The sequence below is a fragment of the Motacilla alba genome, chromosome 1 (assembly GCF_015832195.1).
Source record: "Motacilla alba alba isolate MOTALB_02 chromosome 1, Motacilla_alba_V1.0_pri, whole genome shotgun sequence".
Taxonomy (NCBI): Eukaryota; Metazoa; Chordata; class Aves; order Passeriformes; family Motacillidae; genus Motacilla; species Motacilla alba.
The window spans coordinates 38,331,985-38,346,914 of record NC_052016.1 but is presented as its reverse complement, the minus strand read 5'-3'; the positions used below and the strand labels follow the sequence as shown (position 1 = coordinate 38,346,914).

The 14,930-nt window shown below is 46.4% G+C and overlaps 1 protein-coding gene across 1 annotated transcript; it reads left to right on the top strand.

Moving 5' to 3' along the window:
• The first annotated feature begins 7,560 nt into the window (after window positions 1-7,560).
• AICDA (activation induced cytidine deaminase) lies at window positions 7,561-13,025 on the top strand. Its single transcript, XM_038142347.1, has 5 exons — window positions 7,561-7,739; window positions 11,046-11,193; window positions 11,656-11,926; window positions 12,095-12,210; window positions 12,506-13,025. The coding sequence occupies exons 1-5, from the start codon at window positions 7,732-7,734 to the stop codon at window positions 12,557-12,559; spliced, it is 597 nt and encodes a 198-aa protein (XP_037998275.1). The 5' UTR covers window positions 7,561-7,731; the 3' UTR covers window positions 12,560-13,025.
• Window positions 13,026-14,930: the final 1,905 nt, after the last annotated feature.

Below are 14,930 nucleotides of genomic sequence, written 5' to 3'. Positions count from 1 at the left end.
TTAGATGCCCTGCAGTCACTTCCCACACCACATGATGGCTGTTCCTCCTCCTCTTGCTGTCACAGCTCCCCGGTACCGATCTGTGTGACCAGTTTGAAGGCTGCTGGTTAAAGCCAGTGCTCTGATGTCTGCTCCCTAGTGAAGCAGTGCCTCACTGCTGGGCATGTGGAGCTAACAAGCATGGGAAGGCTGTTGGAAGCAGCTGACACGTCACCTAGAAGCTCCTGAAACTTGTTGCCTGAATCCTGTCCGCAAGAACCCGCAGCGTGAACAAAGAGCGTTGGCATCGGGCATCTCGGCTTGGAAGGATCCCTCGGGGATATTCTGCTGGCTGCCATGTGGGCTTTTCCTTCACAGACAGGACTGGTCCTTGCCACCTACCCAAAAGAGCTCCTCTACTCAACAAAGAATAGCTGGGTTGAAACCAAAAAGGATTTTAGCTTTAATTTTTTTTTTTTTTAATTGTTAGGGTGGTTTTTTTCCAGAGATATTGAAGTACACGATCCTGTAGTATTGACCCCTGGCACCACATGGTGACATTGTTTGACAGTGCACATTTGTCCAGTTGTGAACAGCTCCTTGACTGGGGCACAGGAAATCTGAGATCCCATTCTGAATCTCTTCACCCCCTGCTCTCTGATCTTCAGCACATTGCTTTTCACTCTCTGTTCCTGCCATCCTTAGAACCTGTAATGCAGCAAGTTGGAAAACTCCCACAAAATAGAGAGCTGGATTTTAGTTCATTAAAAAAGTTAGTTAAAAATGTGTGGGTAATACCACAAAGGTATTTGATTGTCTACTTTTACTATTAATGTAAAATATTTTTTCAAATAAAAACATGTTCAATAATGTGAATCATATCCGTTAAAACACAAACAGCATGTGCTTGTTGCTAGTATGCTGAAGTGTATTTAAAAAGTGAATTGTGAAAAACATTCCATTCATTTAATGAATAAATTATCTATCAGAATGCATTCTGGGGCATTTTACTAAGGTGGCAATTTCCATACAAATACAGCTGGTCACAAATTAGCAAAAAGGTGTAATAGAGAAGCATATGTAATTCAATGTGTCTAACCAATAAGACATGTCAGATCTCACCTGCTTGAATACAAGAATAAATGTAGGTTAAGCCGTGCATTTTTTTTAATAAATGTGGATATTGAGATAGTATATGTTCCCGGTTAGAATCACAAATAAACTTACATTGAAAGTTAACATGCAGAGCTAACTTCAAAGCTGCTCAGATTGCTCAGAGCCTTGTCCAAGTGAATTCTGAAAAATTCAGCAGGGGATGGAGAATCCACAACTCGTTCTAATATTATACCACGCTTAAGATGGAGAATAGTTTCCTGATGTCAGATCAGAAATTCCTTTATTGCATCTTTCATCTGCTGCCTTTGTTCTTTTTGCTGTGCATCTCTGAGCAAACTCTGTCTCCCCTACAATATTGTTGCAGACAACTGAAGAAAATGACAATAAACTTTTAATTAATACAAAGCACAAGTTTAATTGCAAAACAAGGCATTAAAACTATTGAAATAAATTCTCTTCCTTTGGGGAAATTGTGTTAAAAAATGCAAAGCATTACAAAAATCAGTGGTTCAATTAAAGGATTTGCAGTCTGTGCCTCTGCAGCAGGCCACTTTTTCTATGCTCACACAGCATCTACTTCTTGTGCACCACCTTCTCACCCTGCGGTCACTTTCAATTTCTCTGCTTTGGGTTTGGTAGCCTTGGGTTTCACTGTTTTGCCCTTAGCTGGATCTTTGCCTCTTTTGGTCTGTCAGTTTTCATATCCTGTAGCTATTTCTTGGCCATCTTGACCTTCCTTGGGACTTCCTTCTCAGCCAGAGCTAATCAGGGCTCCTTGGCAGTGCTACTTGAAGGCCAGGTGGGTCTTGGCCTTTGCTGCCTTCTTGGCACCTTCAAAAGTGTTTCTTTTCTGCCTGGTGCAGTGAGTGTAGTTGCTCCTGAGACTCTCCGTGCTGTGGTGATTTTCTCATCAGCCCTGGCTGAGCCCAGCACTGTCATCACACCATTTCTTTTGGCTCCACTGTCCTTCAGCTGCTCTCTTTGCAGTTGGTCATTGGTTTAGCTTAGGAAAGATGTCTGAACTCTTTGTAGCCTCTGCAAACCTCTATGCCATTTCTGTTCCCTGAGAGTCCCCAGGCACCCTATTTCATGGTGGATTTTTGCCTCTCCAATCTAAAAGCTTTGCTGGCCTTGTTCCCTGTTTTCCAAATTGCAACAGGACCAAGCTAGCCACCCTTAAGTAAATTTGCCTGTGCCTTGCCTGTACCTGCACAAAAATATGGAAGAGAGGAGTGGGTCTGCTGTCCCCCTGTCGAGCACAGACTGGGCAAAAGGAAATTACCCGGCTGTGTGTGAGAGCAAGATCGAGAGATGCTCATGAGGATTTCCAGCCAAGGAAACCTTGTACAACTGCAAGGTACTCAGCACACGACTGATAGCCAAGGAACATCCAACACGCGATTTTTTACTGAACTCCCAAGACTTCTCTCTCCGTCTCTCCAACAAAGTACTTCTCCAAAGACAACAGGGAAGTTAAAATCAGGATTTACCACCCAGGCCTCAGTGCAAGCTCTTTTTGCACAGAGTAGCACGAGCTGCAGCGCTGCACAAACACGAGCTAATCACAGGCAACACTGGTTTGCAAAACCATAACCACATAGAAGGTGAGCCTCATCGTGAAAAACAGCAGTACAAAACCGAGTTTCTCCCTGTGGCTAGCAGATGATTGCAGAGATATGGAGCCAGTGACTTCCACTGAGGAGCAGGAAAATCAGATTTGAAACAGGGTGTGGGGTGCCCAGAGCAGGGAGCTGAGCTGTAGGAGAATGCCTGCAGCTCCCTGAGCACACAGAGGGTGTTCTCCAGGTCAGCGCAGAGTCAGGAGCCACTTGGGATGGGCAGGGCATGCTGGAGGCTGAAGCTGCAGGCGCTGCAATGGGAAGCAGCAGGGTGCCAGCAGCTCTGGGAGGTACTTTACCCCTCATCTCTCAACATGGGGAGGGCAATTCTGCTTTCACCACAGAGTCTGTTTCTCTTAGCGTAAATGAGGTAAGCTCCCAACCATCTCACGGCCTCAAGCCAGAGAACACACTAGAGGATATTTGGCATAAGGATGTGGATTTTGGTCACATTTTTTTTATCTGCAGTCATGATGGGGACACCATTCACTGGGTCTCAAACTCCTCAATACAATCTAGCCCCTTTCCTGCCCTCCTGCTGGTGATCCCAGAAGATAGCAGTTTCTGGTAGCAAGGGCTGGAAGTGCTGTGGCCTAGAGACATGGTGGAGGGTACTAATACAGACAGGGAGACAAAATAATTGTGGGGTCACAGGCCAGAATTAAAGATTATTAGTTCCTGTAAGGAGCCCTGGGCTGGGCTGGGTTAGCAGAGAGCTGCAGGGCAGGAATGAGAAGCACTCACAGGGCTGCGGTTAAAAAATGTACACTCAATTCAATAGTTCACCCTAATTTGCCTTGTCCCCCTGCACCAAAACAAGCTCAACAGTGAAACAAAAATAAACTGCAGGTCAAGTCTCCAGGTAAAGATTTTGCAGTGCAAGCCTGGAAAGCTGAATTACTAGTAAAACACACAGTAATATATAACCTTAATGCACACCCAGCAACCAGATGCCCTCAATTCTGCATCAGTGGCATCATTGACAGTCCTGCAGCATGCAGCAGTGCAAGTTTTGTAAACTCACCCTCCCACACATCCTGAACTCCTGCCTTTTTTACTTCCCCCTTCCCTCTCATAACCTGGAATCCCTGCTCTTGTCTAATTTAGATGCAGCCTCCGTGACACTCACCCCACAGTGCTTTAGCTTTGCATTTGCAAACCCCACCACCACACCATCCCTCTCTGGTGAAGTCCACCCCAGGCAGACCGCACACACATCCTCTCAGCTTTTACGTATCTCTGTGGTGCTGCACATTCCGCAAAAATCACTGCTTTGTAAAGCAATGGCTGAAACCTTCTCCCCAGGCACAGCATCCACTGCTGCATCACAGGATGAGGTGGCAGCTCCAGGGACAAGGCTCTCTGCCCTGTGTCCTAACAGCAGGCTGCTCTACATCTAGTGTGGAAGGGTTTTTTGCACCCAGGACTGGAGTAATGGGAGTGGTGTGCCCAGCAGAGGTTTCTGAGCAAGTGCACTGCCTTTGTGTTGGGTCTGTCATTCTAAGGAGGGTGAGGAATCTTTGTGGAGTGAGTGCAGTGCAATGTGTGTGTAATAAATAAGCATTTTGATGGACAGTCTCAGGCTTAGCATATGCTCACATTGAGTGAGCATGTTCCATGTGCTTATAATAAATAAGCATAACAGCTTATTCATCTGCCAGTGCCTCACTGCAAGGAGCTCCACCATTCATTCCCCTGTTCAGCATCTCTGTGCAAGCCAGTGGCTGTGGTGCATCAGCACTTGTGGAGCAGAGAAAGTTTTTCTGTTTGAGGTTTTCTCTTGAGGCCAGGGTGAGCAGGTGTCTGCATTTCTTGTGTTCAGTGTTAAACCAACCAACTGGTGACAGAGGCGCTACTTTCAAAAGGCGATTTCTGAGCAAAGGGTGAATGGAAAAAATAAATATATATTTATAATGGTATGCACCAACACATGACTTCCTGTTGACTAAACAAGCAACCTCTCCTCTGCTTTGGGGCTAGATAATTTAAATTATTCACTGTATTTTTGCTGTCTAATTTCTTGGTAATTTGCTTTCTGAATCTTTCGTAAAAGTAATGGTGGCATTCCTTCTCTCACCCCACCTTACACCTGACCACTGCTCTTCAACCAGCACTTATTTCTCTGTTCTCACTCCAAGACAGAAAATAAAGCCCTGAGCACAAGAAACCTGAAGGGATGCTAGGACATTCTTCCATGATCCTGAAAAGCTGGAGCAATGCCTCTCACTAGATAACACTCCAAACACAGCAGCACAGGGACCCTCTCCAGCCTTCCCCACCAAACTTTAACTGACCCAGGCTTTGTTCAGAAACAGTGATGGAGACATCTTCAGTATTTTCCTCTCCCATCTCCAAAGAGGTTTTCATTGAGCAGAAAGGACAGAAAACTGAAGCATTTCCCCTTGTGTGTTAGCTCCCAGCCTATGCTTGACACATGTAACAGATTTAGCAATTTACAACCAGGGAGAAAGCTGGACAAGCAACCAGATCAGGGATCAGCAACCTTTCCATGGTTTTCTAAACTACTTTTTTTTTTTTTTTTTTTTTTTTTAACCAGAGCAGGGGTGACATCTGCTAATGAGCAAAATCTTGCTGTGGCAAGAGAATGCAGCTCCTCTTTTAGGCAGAACTGCCTAGGAAGTGAAGGTCACTCTTGAAATGTCCCCTAGACTTGCTACAAGACACTAAAGCACTTCCACACCAGCAGGTTTCTCCTCTGGGGATTAGAGATAGGGGCAGATCTATCTGCCTCTGACTCTTTGCACTTGGATCTCACATGTGAAGGAAGTTACCAGTCTAAATGAAGGGCATTAGAAAGCCTCCAGCAGTGCTTAGACTTGAGAGCCTTGACATTAATTATAGTTCATCTGTTTGTATATCCATTCTTTCTTTTTTATTTCTGTGGAGAGCAAAGAAACTCTTAACATTTAGGAGAAAGGACATGTTTTGAACATGGAAAGACGAATTCCACTTTCAGGCAGGACCAGAGAAAGGATCTAGTTACACATTTTATGAGACTTGACATGGAAAACCTTTGAGAAAATAATTTTGCATCAATTAAATTTATGGGGAGGACCAGGCTGGCCATGGAGATATTTCTTGACTCCTTTCAAAGTAAAAAAATTATATAAAATTTTGTGCAATCTCTTGGCTATGAAAATTAAGAACCAGCACAAGAGTAAAGGTGAGAATTTACTTTGATTCATTGAATGAAACAAAAACAGTTCGGATCTCTAAGAAGCAGATTTCCCAGAGGGTTTTGCTTTTTGTTTTTGCTTTCCTTTTTTTTCTTTCTTTTTTTTTTCTTTCTTTTTTTTTTTTTTTAATGTCCTGCGTAACAAATGTGCTCTTTGAATTATTAAAAGAAAATCTAGTATTAAAGCGTGATGTGTTGGTCTGACCTAGGAGATTTGTCACAAGGTGCTACTAGAGCAAAGGCTGAAAGGGGACAGCTGTTTCATTAGCCAGAGTGTTCTCTTAGGCTCTGTTAAGTAGGACAGGGATTCTCAAGGATTTCAGTCTTTTCTAGCTTTGGTCAAGTACTAGGAGCCAGATCCTCAAGGAGGATAATTGCCACAGCTCTTGAGACCAATGCAGCTGCCAAAACGTGTATTCATTGAGTATGTGTCCTACCCAGGCATTTCCCTGAGGAGTAGGACAGCCCATGCCCGGGCTTTGCAGGAGCGCTTCTCCTTTTGTTGAAGTATGCCATGCTCTCTGCTCTCAAAAACAAGTCCTCTCCAAGCGCTGGGCTAGAGAGTCTGCTCTGTTCTGGCAACTCATCTCTCCTTTGCCTGTTTTTGCATATGCTGGTTTCGCAAAGCCTTAGCATTCTGAAAACCAGTAAAATTAATAAGGAAAGTAAATCAAGCAGAGAAAAAACGAAGAACTACCCTAGCGTGAGGTAAACAAAAGCCCTGCTTCTCACCATGCCCCGCCTCGGGCAGAAGCGGAGCAGTGTCCCCTGCCTGCCTGCTCGGCACCCTGGCCAGCCCAAGGCCCTGCCCCAGCCTTCGCTGTCCTTCAGCCCTGCACAGGGCATGGCTGCCAGGGCAGCAGCAGAGCCTGGGCAGCCCAGAGCAGTGCTGGCAGAGCAAAGTGTGTGCATCCTGAGTGCCAGCCTGGCTGCGACAGCGCAGACCTCAGTCGGGGGGTCCTCACTGTCGCCCTGCCACCAGCAGAGCTCGGTGCTGGTGCCAGTACAACCTGGAGCAGCAGGATGAGGCCCAGAGTCACTCCCCACCGGTGCTTTTTGTGCAGCTTTGCAGCGCAAGTCTGCCACCACTCCTGGTGTGTTGATGGGGCTCATACACCCGTGGCAATGTTCAGGTGCAAAGTGAGGCCAGCCTCTCCCCACTAAGCCCTGGGAGCTGAGTCCCTCTCACTCTCGTCTTCAGCTTCGGTGCTGCTCCATGCAGCTGCCAGGCCTTTCAGAGGGTCACAGAGGAGTGGGGAAAGTCTGCCCACAAGCTGGTGTTCCCTGAGCTCCTTCCAGCAGGGTGGCTCCAGGTTGCTGCACAGAGCTGCCTCTGTGGTGGAGCAGGGCAGGGTCACCACCATCCCTGCACAGCTGCGTGATGCGAAGCCCGGAGGGATGGTGTGGTTTTGCCCACATTCACACTAGTGGTATACAAGCTCTCAGGCCCCCTCTAACCACTAGACAATGTTTCCTGCCTTGTTATGCTATTGATATTATTTCAGAAAAATTTTGCAGCTGGGGAGGGCTAGTAGGTAGTGCAAGGGGGGGTGGTGACCAATGGGTGCTGAGCATCTTTCAGAACTGATGCCCCTTTGCATCTCAACACTTTTCTCTTGAGCTCCTACAGCTCCAGAGACCCTTCTAACTCCTCCCTCAACCACACCCCGATGAAAGCCAGCAGGGAGTAGATAGGGGTGGATGCGGAGGGGACACACAGGCCAGTCCACATTTCTGTACATCAGGTCAGAGGGCTGCGCACACAGAGCCTGCAAGATAACCTCCTTGTAATCCCATCACCTGAGAGAGACCCTGGGAGTCATGGACAGGTAAAAGGAGTGCCTCTAGTTTCTTGCTCGTATGAGAATCTTTCTGGCAAAATTAACTTGCTTTCCCTCTGGTTGACCATCCCTTTCCCTTTCGCCATCTGACTCACTGATCTAACTCCCTGCCTGTCCTGCTCTTGCAACTTGCATCTTTGTGTCTCTGTTGTTCTTTCTCTTTGACTTTCTGCCACCTGTACTCTTTTCCCTTTCTGTCATTTCTTTCTTGTGGCTATTCTCTGTTCCTTTCATTATTTTTCTTTTCTAGAAACAAAGAATGATAACAGGATGACAAGGATGAACAGTCAGATGCTGTCTGCTGCTTAAGCCCCTCAATCCTCTACTTGCGCTGCAATTAGTCTGTGAGCTTATTATGACTAATCACTCTCCACAATTGCATACTGTGCAGGGGGCTTCACTCTGATTTCATGAATCTTTATTTGAGGAGAAGATCTCTGTTCAGGCTGCTTCTTCAGTGCCCAGGTGCAATCACAGCTCCTGTGTCCTTGCTGCTTTCCCTTGAGCTATGCTATAGCCATAGGAGTTGCATGTGTATCCAGCAGTTTACACCTAGCCAGACATCTGCTCAGCTGCTCCACACAACATTTGTTCATTCATTGTTCTGTTTGCACCAGCCATATTCTGAAATACTCCCTGGGAAAAAAAAAAAAAAAAAAACAAAAAAAAAAAAAACAAAAAACAAAAAAAAAAAAAAAAAAAAAAAAAAAAAAACAAAAAAAAAAAAACAAAAAAAACCAAAAAAACCTGGGATGGTGAACTCCAGAGGAAAGGGAGGAAAGAGCTGATGTTAATGAACATTTCCAGTTGAACAAATGTCTTCTGTGATTCAAATTGCCTTCAATTTGTTTTGAAACAGAAAAAAAATCTGAGTGATCGTAATTTTATTTTTCTGTGGTTTGGGGTCATTTCTTGTTCTTTGCTCTTATTTGCATCCGCATGCAACTCTGCAGGGTCAAATACATTGAATAAAGAAAAAAGGAATGACATGAGAAGTGGCACAATTAGGAGAAAAACCAGAAACATTTTGAAAGCAAATGGCTTTGCACATTTTGAAAGCAAATGGTTTTGCCCAAAACTTTAAAAAAATAGAAAAGGGAAAGTCTGTTTTCCCTTATGTTTTTGATGTGATAAAATGCATTTTTCCATATGGTTCTAAGGAAACATCAACATAATTGTAATTGTTTTCCACCTGGCTTATATATTTCTTCAGCAAGCAATTGTCTTGTGCACAAGGCTCTGCTCTGTTTTCTGCAGTTGTGGCACACCCCAGGTAAGTGCTTTGCAAGCCTCTGACCTATCACACCTGTGCAATTTTCTGGGTTATCCTTTCCGGACAGCCTCAGGATCTGTCACCACAGAACAGATCACCTCTCCAGCATCTCTGTTACAGGGCACAGTCTTTTCCATATCCCTGCAATAACACATCTAAGGCTTAGAAACCTGTGGTGAACCACTGGTTGATGATTTTATGGGGAGACCAATGTGTATGTGTGTGTGTGTGTGTGTGTGTGTGTGTGTGTGTGTGTGTGTGTTAGGAATATAAAAGGGTGTTCATTTGTGTTTGCACAAAGGCAGGAAAATAGGGTGAATCTAAGGTGGTAAGGAGTGAGTCAGCTCCAAGACTGAGAAAGATGATGAAGAACATACAGTGGGTATGGGGAACAGGCACACACCATGAACAGCCAGAGAAAGAGGTGACGGAATGCAGTGGGATCAGCTTGTGCTCTACTCCTGACACAGCCTGCAAGCCCAACAGAGCAGCACTGCAACAGTGCTTATGGGACAGACCTCCAGGAACAGCCTCAGACTGTTCTTTGGCTTAATGAGACACTTAATGGGGATGCTTTTCCCTCCTGAGTGTGTGCAGTCTGCTCTTTGGACTTTCTTCTAACTGAAGGCATGCTCGAATGTGATGTGCTTCTGCAGGAGCCTGTCAGCATAAAGCATGGCATAACAAAGTATGTGTGTGCTTGTGTGTGCTTCCTCTTTCTGTGTGAGCAGGACAGGTATTTTTGCACTGCGGGCTGAGGGAGACAGGGCAGGAAAGAGTGGTTTGCCTGTCTGTGGGACGGTCAGAGGAGCAAGGCTGCCTGAGGGAGAATGTCTGTGATGCAGGTGAGGAGCAGTAGGGAGTGTCACACAACCTCAAAGCACATCACTAGGTAGCAAAAGGCAAGAGGATGTGCATGACTGTATGAATGAGTACCTGTGATGCAGTGGCCATGTGTCAGGCTGCACAAGGGACAGGAGCTCCTGGAGGGGCAGAGAGGATGCCTCTTGCTGGTCATTAAGTGCTCTGCAGTGCTCAAGCTTATGGTGACATTAGCAAACAGATGAAGGGTGTATACACGTGCCTAGACTCTCTGATTTAAATTCCTAACAAACCCAAATTCCCCTTTTCTACACTTGACTGGAGATCCTCAGGAAAACCCAGCTCAGTATCTCTTAAACTCACCCCATCTTTGTGCTGAACATCAGCCTAACAGTGGGAAAAGATGACAAAGGATGTGATTATTTTTAACCTATTCACTTCTGTTTTGCATTGCTGCGGGGGAGGTGTGTATCTCACCTCAATGAACCCAGCTGCCTGTGTCCCTTCACTTGGCAGCGAGGCTGTTAGATGTGGCTCATGACTGCCTTACACCCTCCCTGTGCTCCCTGGCAGGAGCAGGCCCATGCCAGTCTTGATGTCTGTCTGCTGTGGAAATGGTACTTGTGTCTGGGGAGGTGTCAGCATACTTACCCTTTATATATTCCATCAGCTACTGGATGGCGTCTTTCCCTGGTCCTGCACACTTTCAATTCCGCTCTTCTTTTAGGCAGTGCTTGGAAGGCATTCTGTCCGCTCTTCTCTGGAGAGATTCTAATTTGGTCTGTCCCTTGCCCCAGTGGATTTTCTAGGTTTCATATAGCAAAAATAACATCTCTTGATGGCTGAACTCCATACCCTCTCATCTTCACAGGTCTTCTCAGATGCCTTCATCCTCCTCCCTCGCTGGTGTCCATGTTCTGGATATTTTCAGATATTTTCACACTCTGCCCAGCCATAGTTGCTGTTTGACTAATCACTATTAATTCACATACCATTTCCACTCACATGGTCACCTGCTTCATCCCCAGGGTCACGTCTGCATCTTTCCCTAGAACATTTCATGCAAATTACCGACACTCTTCTCATACAGAGAGGCTTGGATATGAAGAGGATATTTTTGGTGCTGAGCCCTCAACAGAGACATGGTAAACTACTGGCTACATGAGTAAATGTAAATTCTCTCTCGTCTTCTCCTGCAGCATTCTCATGCAAAGGAGACTCTTCCTCTACAACTTCAGGAACCTGCGCAAGGCCAAGGGCCGGCGTGAAACCTACCTGTGCTATGTGGTGAAGCGCCGGGATAGTGCTACCTCGTGCTCCCTGGACTTCGGATACCTGCGCAACCAGGTAGGGGAACACCTTGCCTCCTGTTCTGAGGTGCCTGCAGCTCCAGTTTGCCTGGGGCAGCAGGGAGCAGAGGGCTGTGACAGCAACTCAGGCACACCTGGGCGCTGTGCTGGTACACACCTCTTGAGGGATGCAGCCTCTGGGTAAAGCTGTACTCTGTGCTATCCTGGACCAAGTTACCAGCGAGACATCCACACTCCCTGCTGCTTTTCCGGTCTCCCTACCTTCCTGCTGAGCTCCCACCCATCCCATTTGTACATCCCTCCACACCAGTGCCCACCAGTGCTTCTCTAGCCCTTAAGTACTACCGTGCCTTGTCCCGGTGTGTGCTGACCCAAGAGCACTCCCCGAACCTTGTTTCTCCTCCCTCACACACCATCCACGCCAGCCCTCCCTCCCTGCCCCTCGCACACCCTGCTCCCTGCCCGCCACCTGACGCCTCACCCCTTCGGTTTCCCAAAGATGGGATGTCACGTGGAGGTGCTCTTCCTGCGCTACATCGCAGCCTGGGACCTGGACCCGGGACGCTGCTACCGAATCACCTGGTTCACCTCCTGGAGCCCCTGCTACGACTGCGCCCAGCACATCGCCAACTTCCTGCGCTCCTACCCCAACCTGAGCCTCCGCATCTTCATGGCCCGCCTCTACTTCTGCGAGGACCGCAAGGCAGAGCCCGAGGGGCTGAGGCGCCTGCACAAGGCAGGGGCACAGATTGCCATCATGACCTTCAAAGGTGAGGTGTGCAGGCAGGACAGGAGATGATGGAGAACTACAGGATGTTAGGGAGACCCAGGAGAGGGGGAGAAGGTTGGGCAAGGAGCCAGAGAAGATGCTGCAGAGTGTGATGATTTAGTGATCAGTGTGCTGTCGAGCATCTGTAACTTCCCCATATCTTGCACAGATTATTTCTACTGCTGGAACACATTTGTGGAGAACAGGGAACAGGCATTCAAAGGCTGGGAAGGGCTGCATGAAAACTCTGTCCATCTTGCCAGGAAACTTCGACGAATCCTCCTGGTAAGGGCCAATTCTCCTTCTTCTTCCAGTGCCTCTTCCCTCAGCTTATTCCTCTCTTCCTCACTGTAATTCCTCTTTGCTCTTTCTGCTCATCCCTGCCATCTGCCATGTCATTCACTCATGTGTCTTCATCTTCCACATCCCTTATGCCTCTTTCCCCAGCTTTCTTCATCTCTTCTCTCCTCGTTCATTTCCCCTTCTTCCACCTCTCATCCCATCTCCTGCCATTCCTTCCTCATATTCATGGTTCCTGCTCACTTGACAACTGACCTACCATTTCTATTTTGTCCTGCAGCCGCTGTACGAAGTAGATGATTTACGAGATGCTTTTAAAATTCTGGGACTTTGAAGTGAAAGTCATCGGCAATCAGAAGACTTCACAAGCACTTGCTCTTTGATTTCCAACTCTCACCCTTACGACAGATCTTTCTCCTCTTCCCTCCTTACATCACTCTTCCTTCCAGCCCTGTGTCTAGAGATAAGACTGTCCTTACTTTTTATTTCCAAGGAGAATGAGGCTGATCTTGTGAAGACACCTTCCCCAGGCTCACACCTTATCCATCGCTAACTGGGAATAGCCAGGACTGCAGTGACATTGCCAGAGAGTCATTTGCCTCCCCTCAGTCCCTGCAGAGCTAATCCAGGTGATCCACTAAATGGAGCTCTGGGTTTAGCCTTGCCCAGGTGGGAGCAGACAGCCTGCAAAGCTGTTTGTGTGACTGTGCTCTCACTGGCACTGCACTGACCTGCACATTTCATGAAGGCTTCAGGGAGCACATTTTTTGGCTCTTAGAGCTGCACTACACTCAGCTGCTCTGCGTCCTCTCCTGTGAAATGGTTTATTAATGGTTTATGTCCTTCTGGTTGTTGGTAGGAAGTTGAAAACCATCACAACTGAAGTGGTAGAGCCTGTGTATTAACATCAAAGTTGACCAGCTACTGGAAAGCTCAGCTGAGAGTGTTGAAGTGAGTCCTTGACAGCACAGGTAGCTCAGCTTGAAAACCTCACGTAAAGCCAGCAGGTCTCTCTAAGAGGATTGTGTGCAGAGCACCACAGCTCTCACTGTGTGGAGTGCTCTTCATCCTCTGAGCATTTCCCCCTAGACCAGACATGCAATGTGCTCCCTTCCCAGCCAGCTGCCTCTGCTAGAGGCACCTTTACAGTCCCACAGTCTTCTGTTTTTCCAAGTTTTTTACTGCCCATAATATGGCCAGCAATGTCGAGTTGGTGGCTGTTACTGAGAGCTGGCCAGAAAAAAAGTCCTGGCATATGCAAAGCTCTTGGGCCTGCAAATAGATATCTTCTGTAGGGGCAAAAATCAAACCATCCTCCTGCCTGGCAATCACTCTGTTTCCACTAGGGGACCCCATTAGCTCCTGATCTGGTGGACACAGTCTTTACAAGCTGAAGATACAGGTTCACGTACATGCCTGCTCACCACCACCTTCCCACCCCCTGAATTACAGCTGGATTGCCCTCTCCAATCTAACCTCTCGAGGCTTGGACAAGGCTAAGTGTGTCCCACACTCTGGGTGTGCTCTGTCATTTCCTTCACGATGGCTGCAAGTTCTCTGCTCCATCCTGTTCCTCTTCCTGGGAAGGCTGGAGGCTCCTCAGAGGACCTCCTCTGGTGCTAGGACAGCAGAGAGCCCTGCTCCTAGAGGACCTCCTTCTGCTAGCAGAGGTCTCAACCAAGTGCATCACAAGCTTCCTACAACTTCAGGCTCCCAAGGCACTCTCAGCTTGGGGAATTTTGACCAGGAATAGCAATGACAGTCCTTTGCAAAGCATTAATTTGCAAGCATGGTGCTGTATATTTGTTTCATATGGTGCATATTATTTATATAAATAAAGGTCTTTCAAACAAGCATCTGGTTTTGTCAATTTTTTGGTATCATGTGGGTGAAGGAGGTAAATTAGGCACAGAGGATTGACGTGTCATGTCTTCCTTCTGGTTTCTGCAGGTACAACCTGGAAATATTAAAATGTCTTCATACTTTTACTTGTAACTTTGAAGTTATTGACAATGTCACCCAGCAGATCAAGGCAGATAAATTGTTCAGGTACTTTGGACATGCTACCAAAAATCTCTGTAGTTATTTGAGATGCTTCTTTCATTGATGGCCAGCTTATTGTGCCCATTCATGACTCATAATTTACCACACTGGACACAAAAGGGCTGACCCAATATGCTTTACGAAGCAAGAAGAGAAGCAAAGATGTATAAAGAATGTTCATCTTTCAGCATTTGATATTGGCCTGTACAACAGCATTGTCCTTCTCAGCGAAATTATTAGAAAAAATCAGCATTTTTAAAAAAAGAGTTGAGATACCAGCTTTTGCCTAATTTCTGACCAACACAGGGTTAAAGATACTTGTTGAAACATGACAGCAGCTGACATCGTACAGAAGAAAAAAATGCAATGAGTAAATGCAAAGAATCATGAACTATATTAAGAATACATGCTATGTTTAGGTTCTTCTGCACATAAATCTGATTAAGTTCAGAGTGTGCTCTAGAGTTAATCCATGAGATTCAGCTATAGAAATGTAGCTCTTTTGCACATAAGATTGTTTTAACTGTGCTTTTTCTGTTCACAAATACCAATTCATACTGTTTGTTACAAGATATTCTTTAATTTGGCTTTCCAAATTAATTCAGCCTCAAACGCTTTAGGTGTCTCTGCCAAGCGTAGCTCCCTGTAGGGTGACTGCTATG

What these genes read in the sequence shown, in the direction of transcription:
- AICDA (XM_038142347.1), top strand. An exon ending in TCGGATACCTGCGCAACCAG is followed by an intron (nt 11,194 to 11,655) that starts GTAGGGGAACAC and finishes GGTTTCCCAAAG; the next exon opens with ATGGGATGTCACGTGGAGGT. An exon ending in TGCCATCATGACCTTCAAAG is followed by an intron (nt 11,927 to 12,094) that starts GTGAGGTGTGCA and finishes TATCTTGCACAG; the next exon opens with ATTATTTCTACTGCTGGAAC.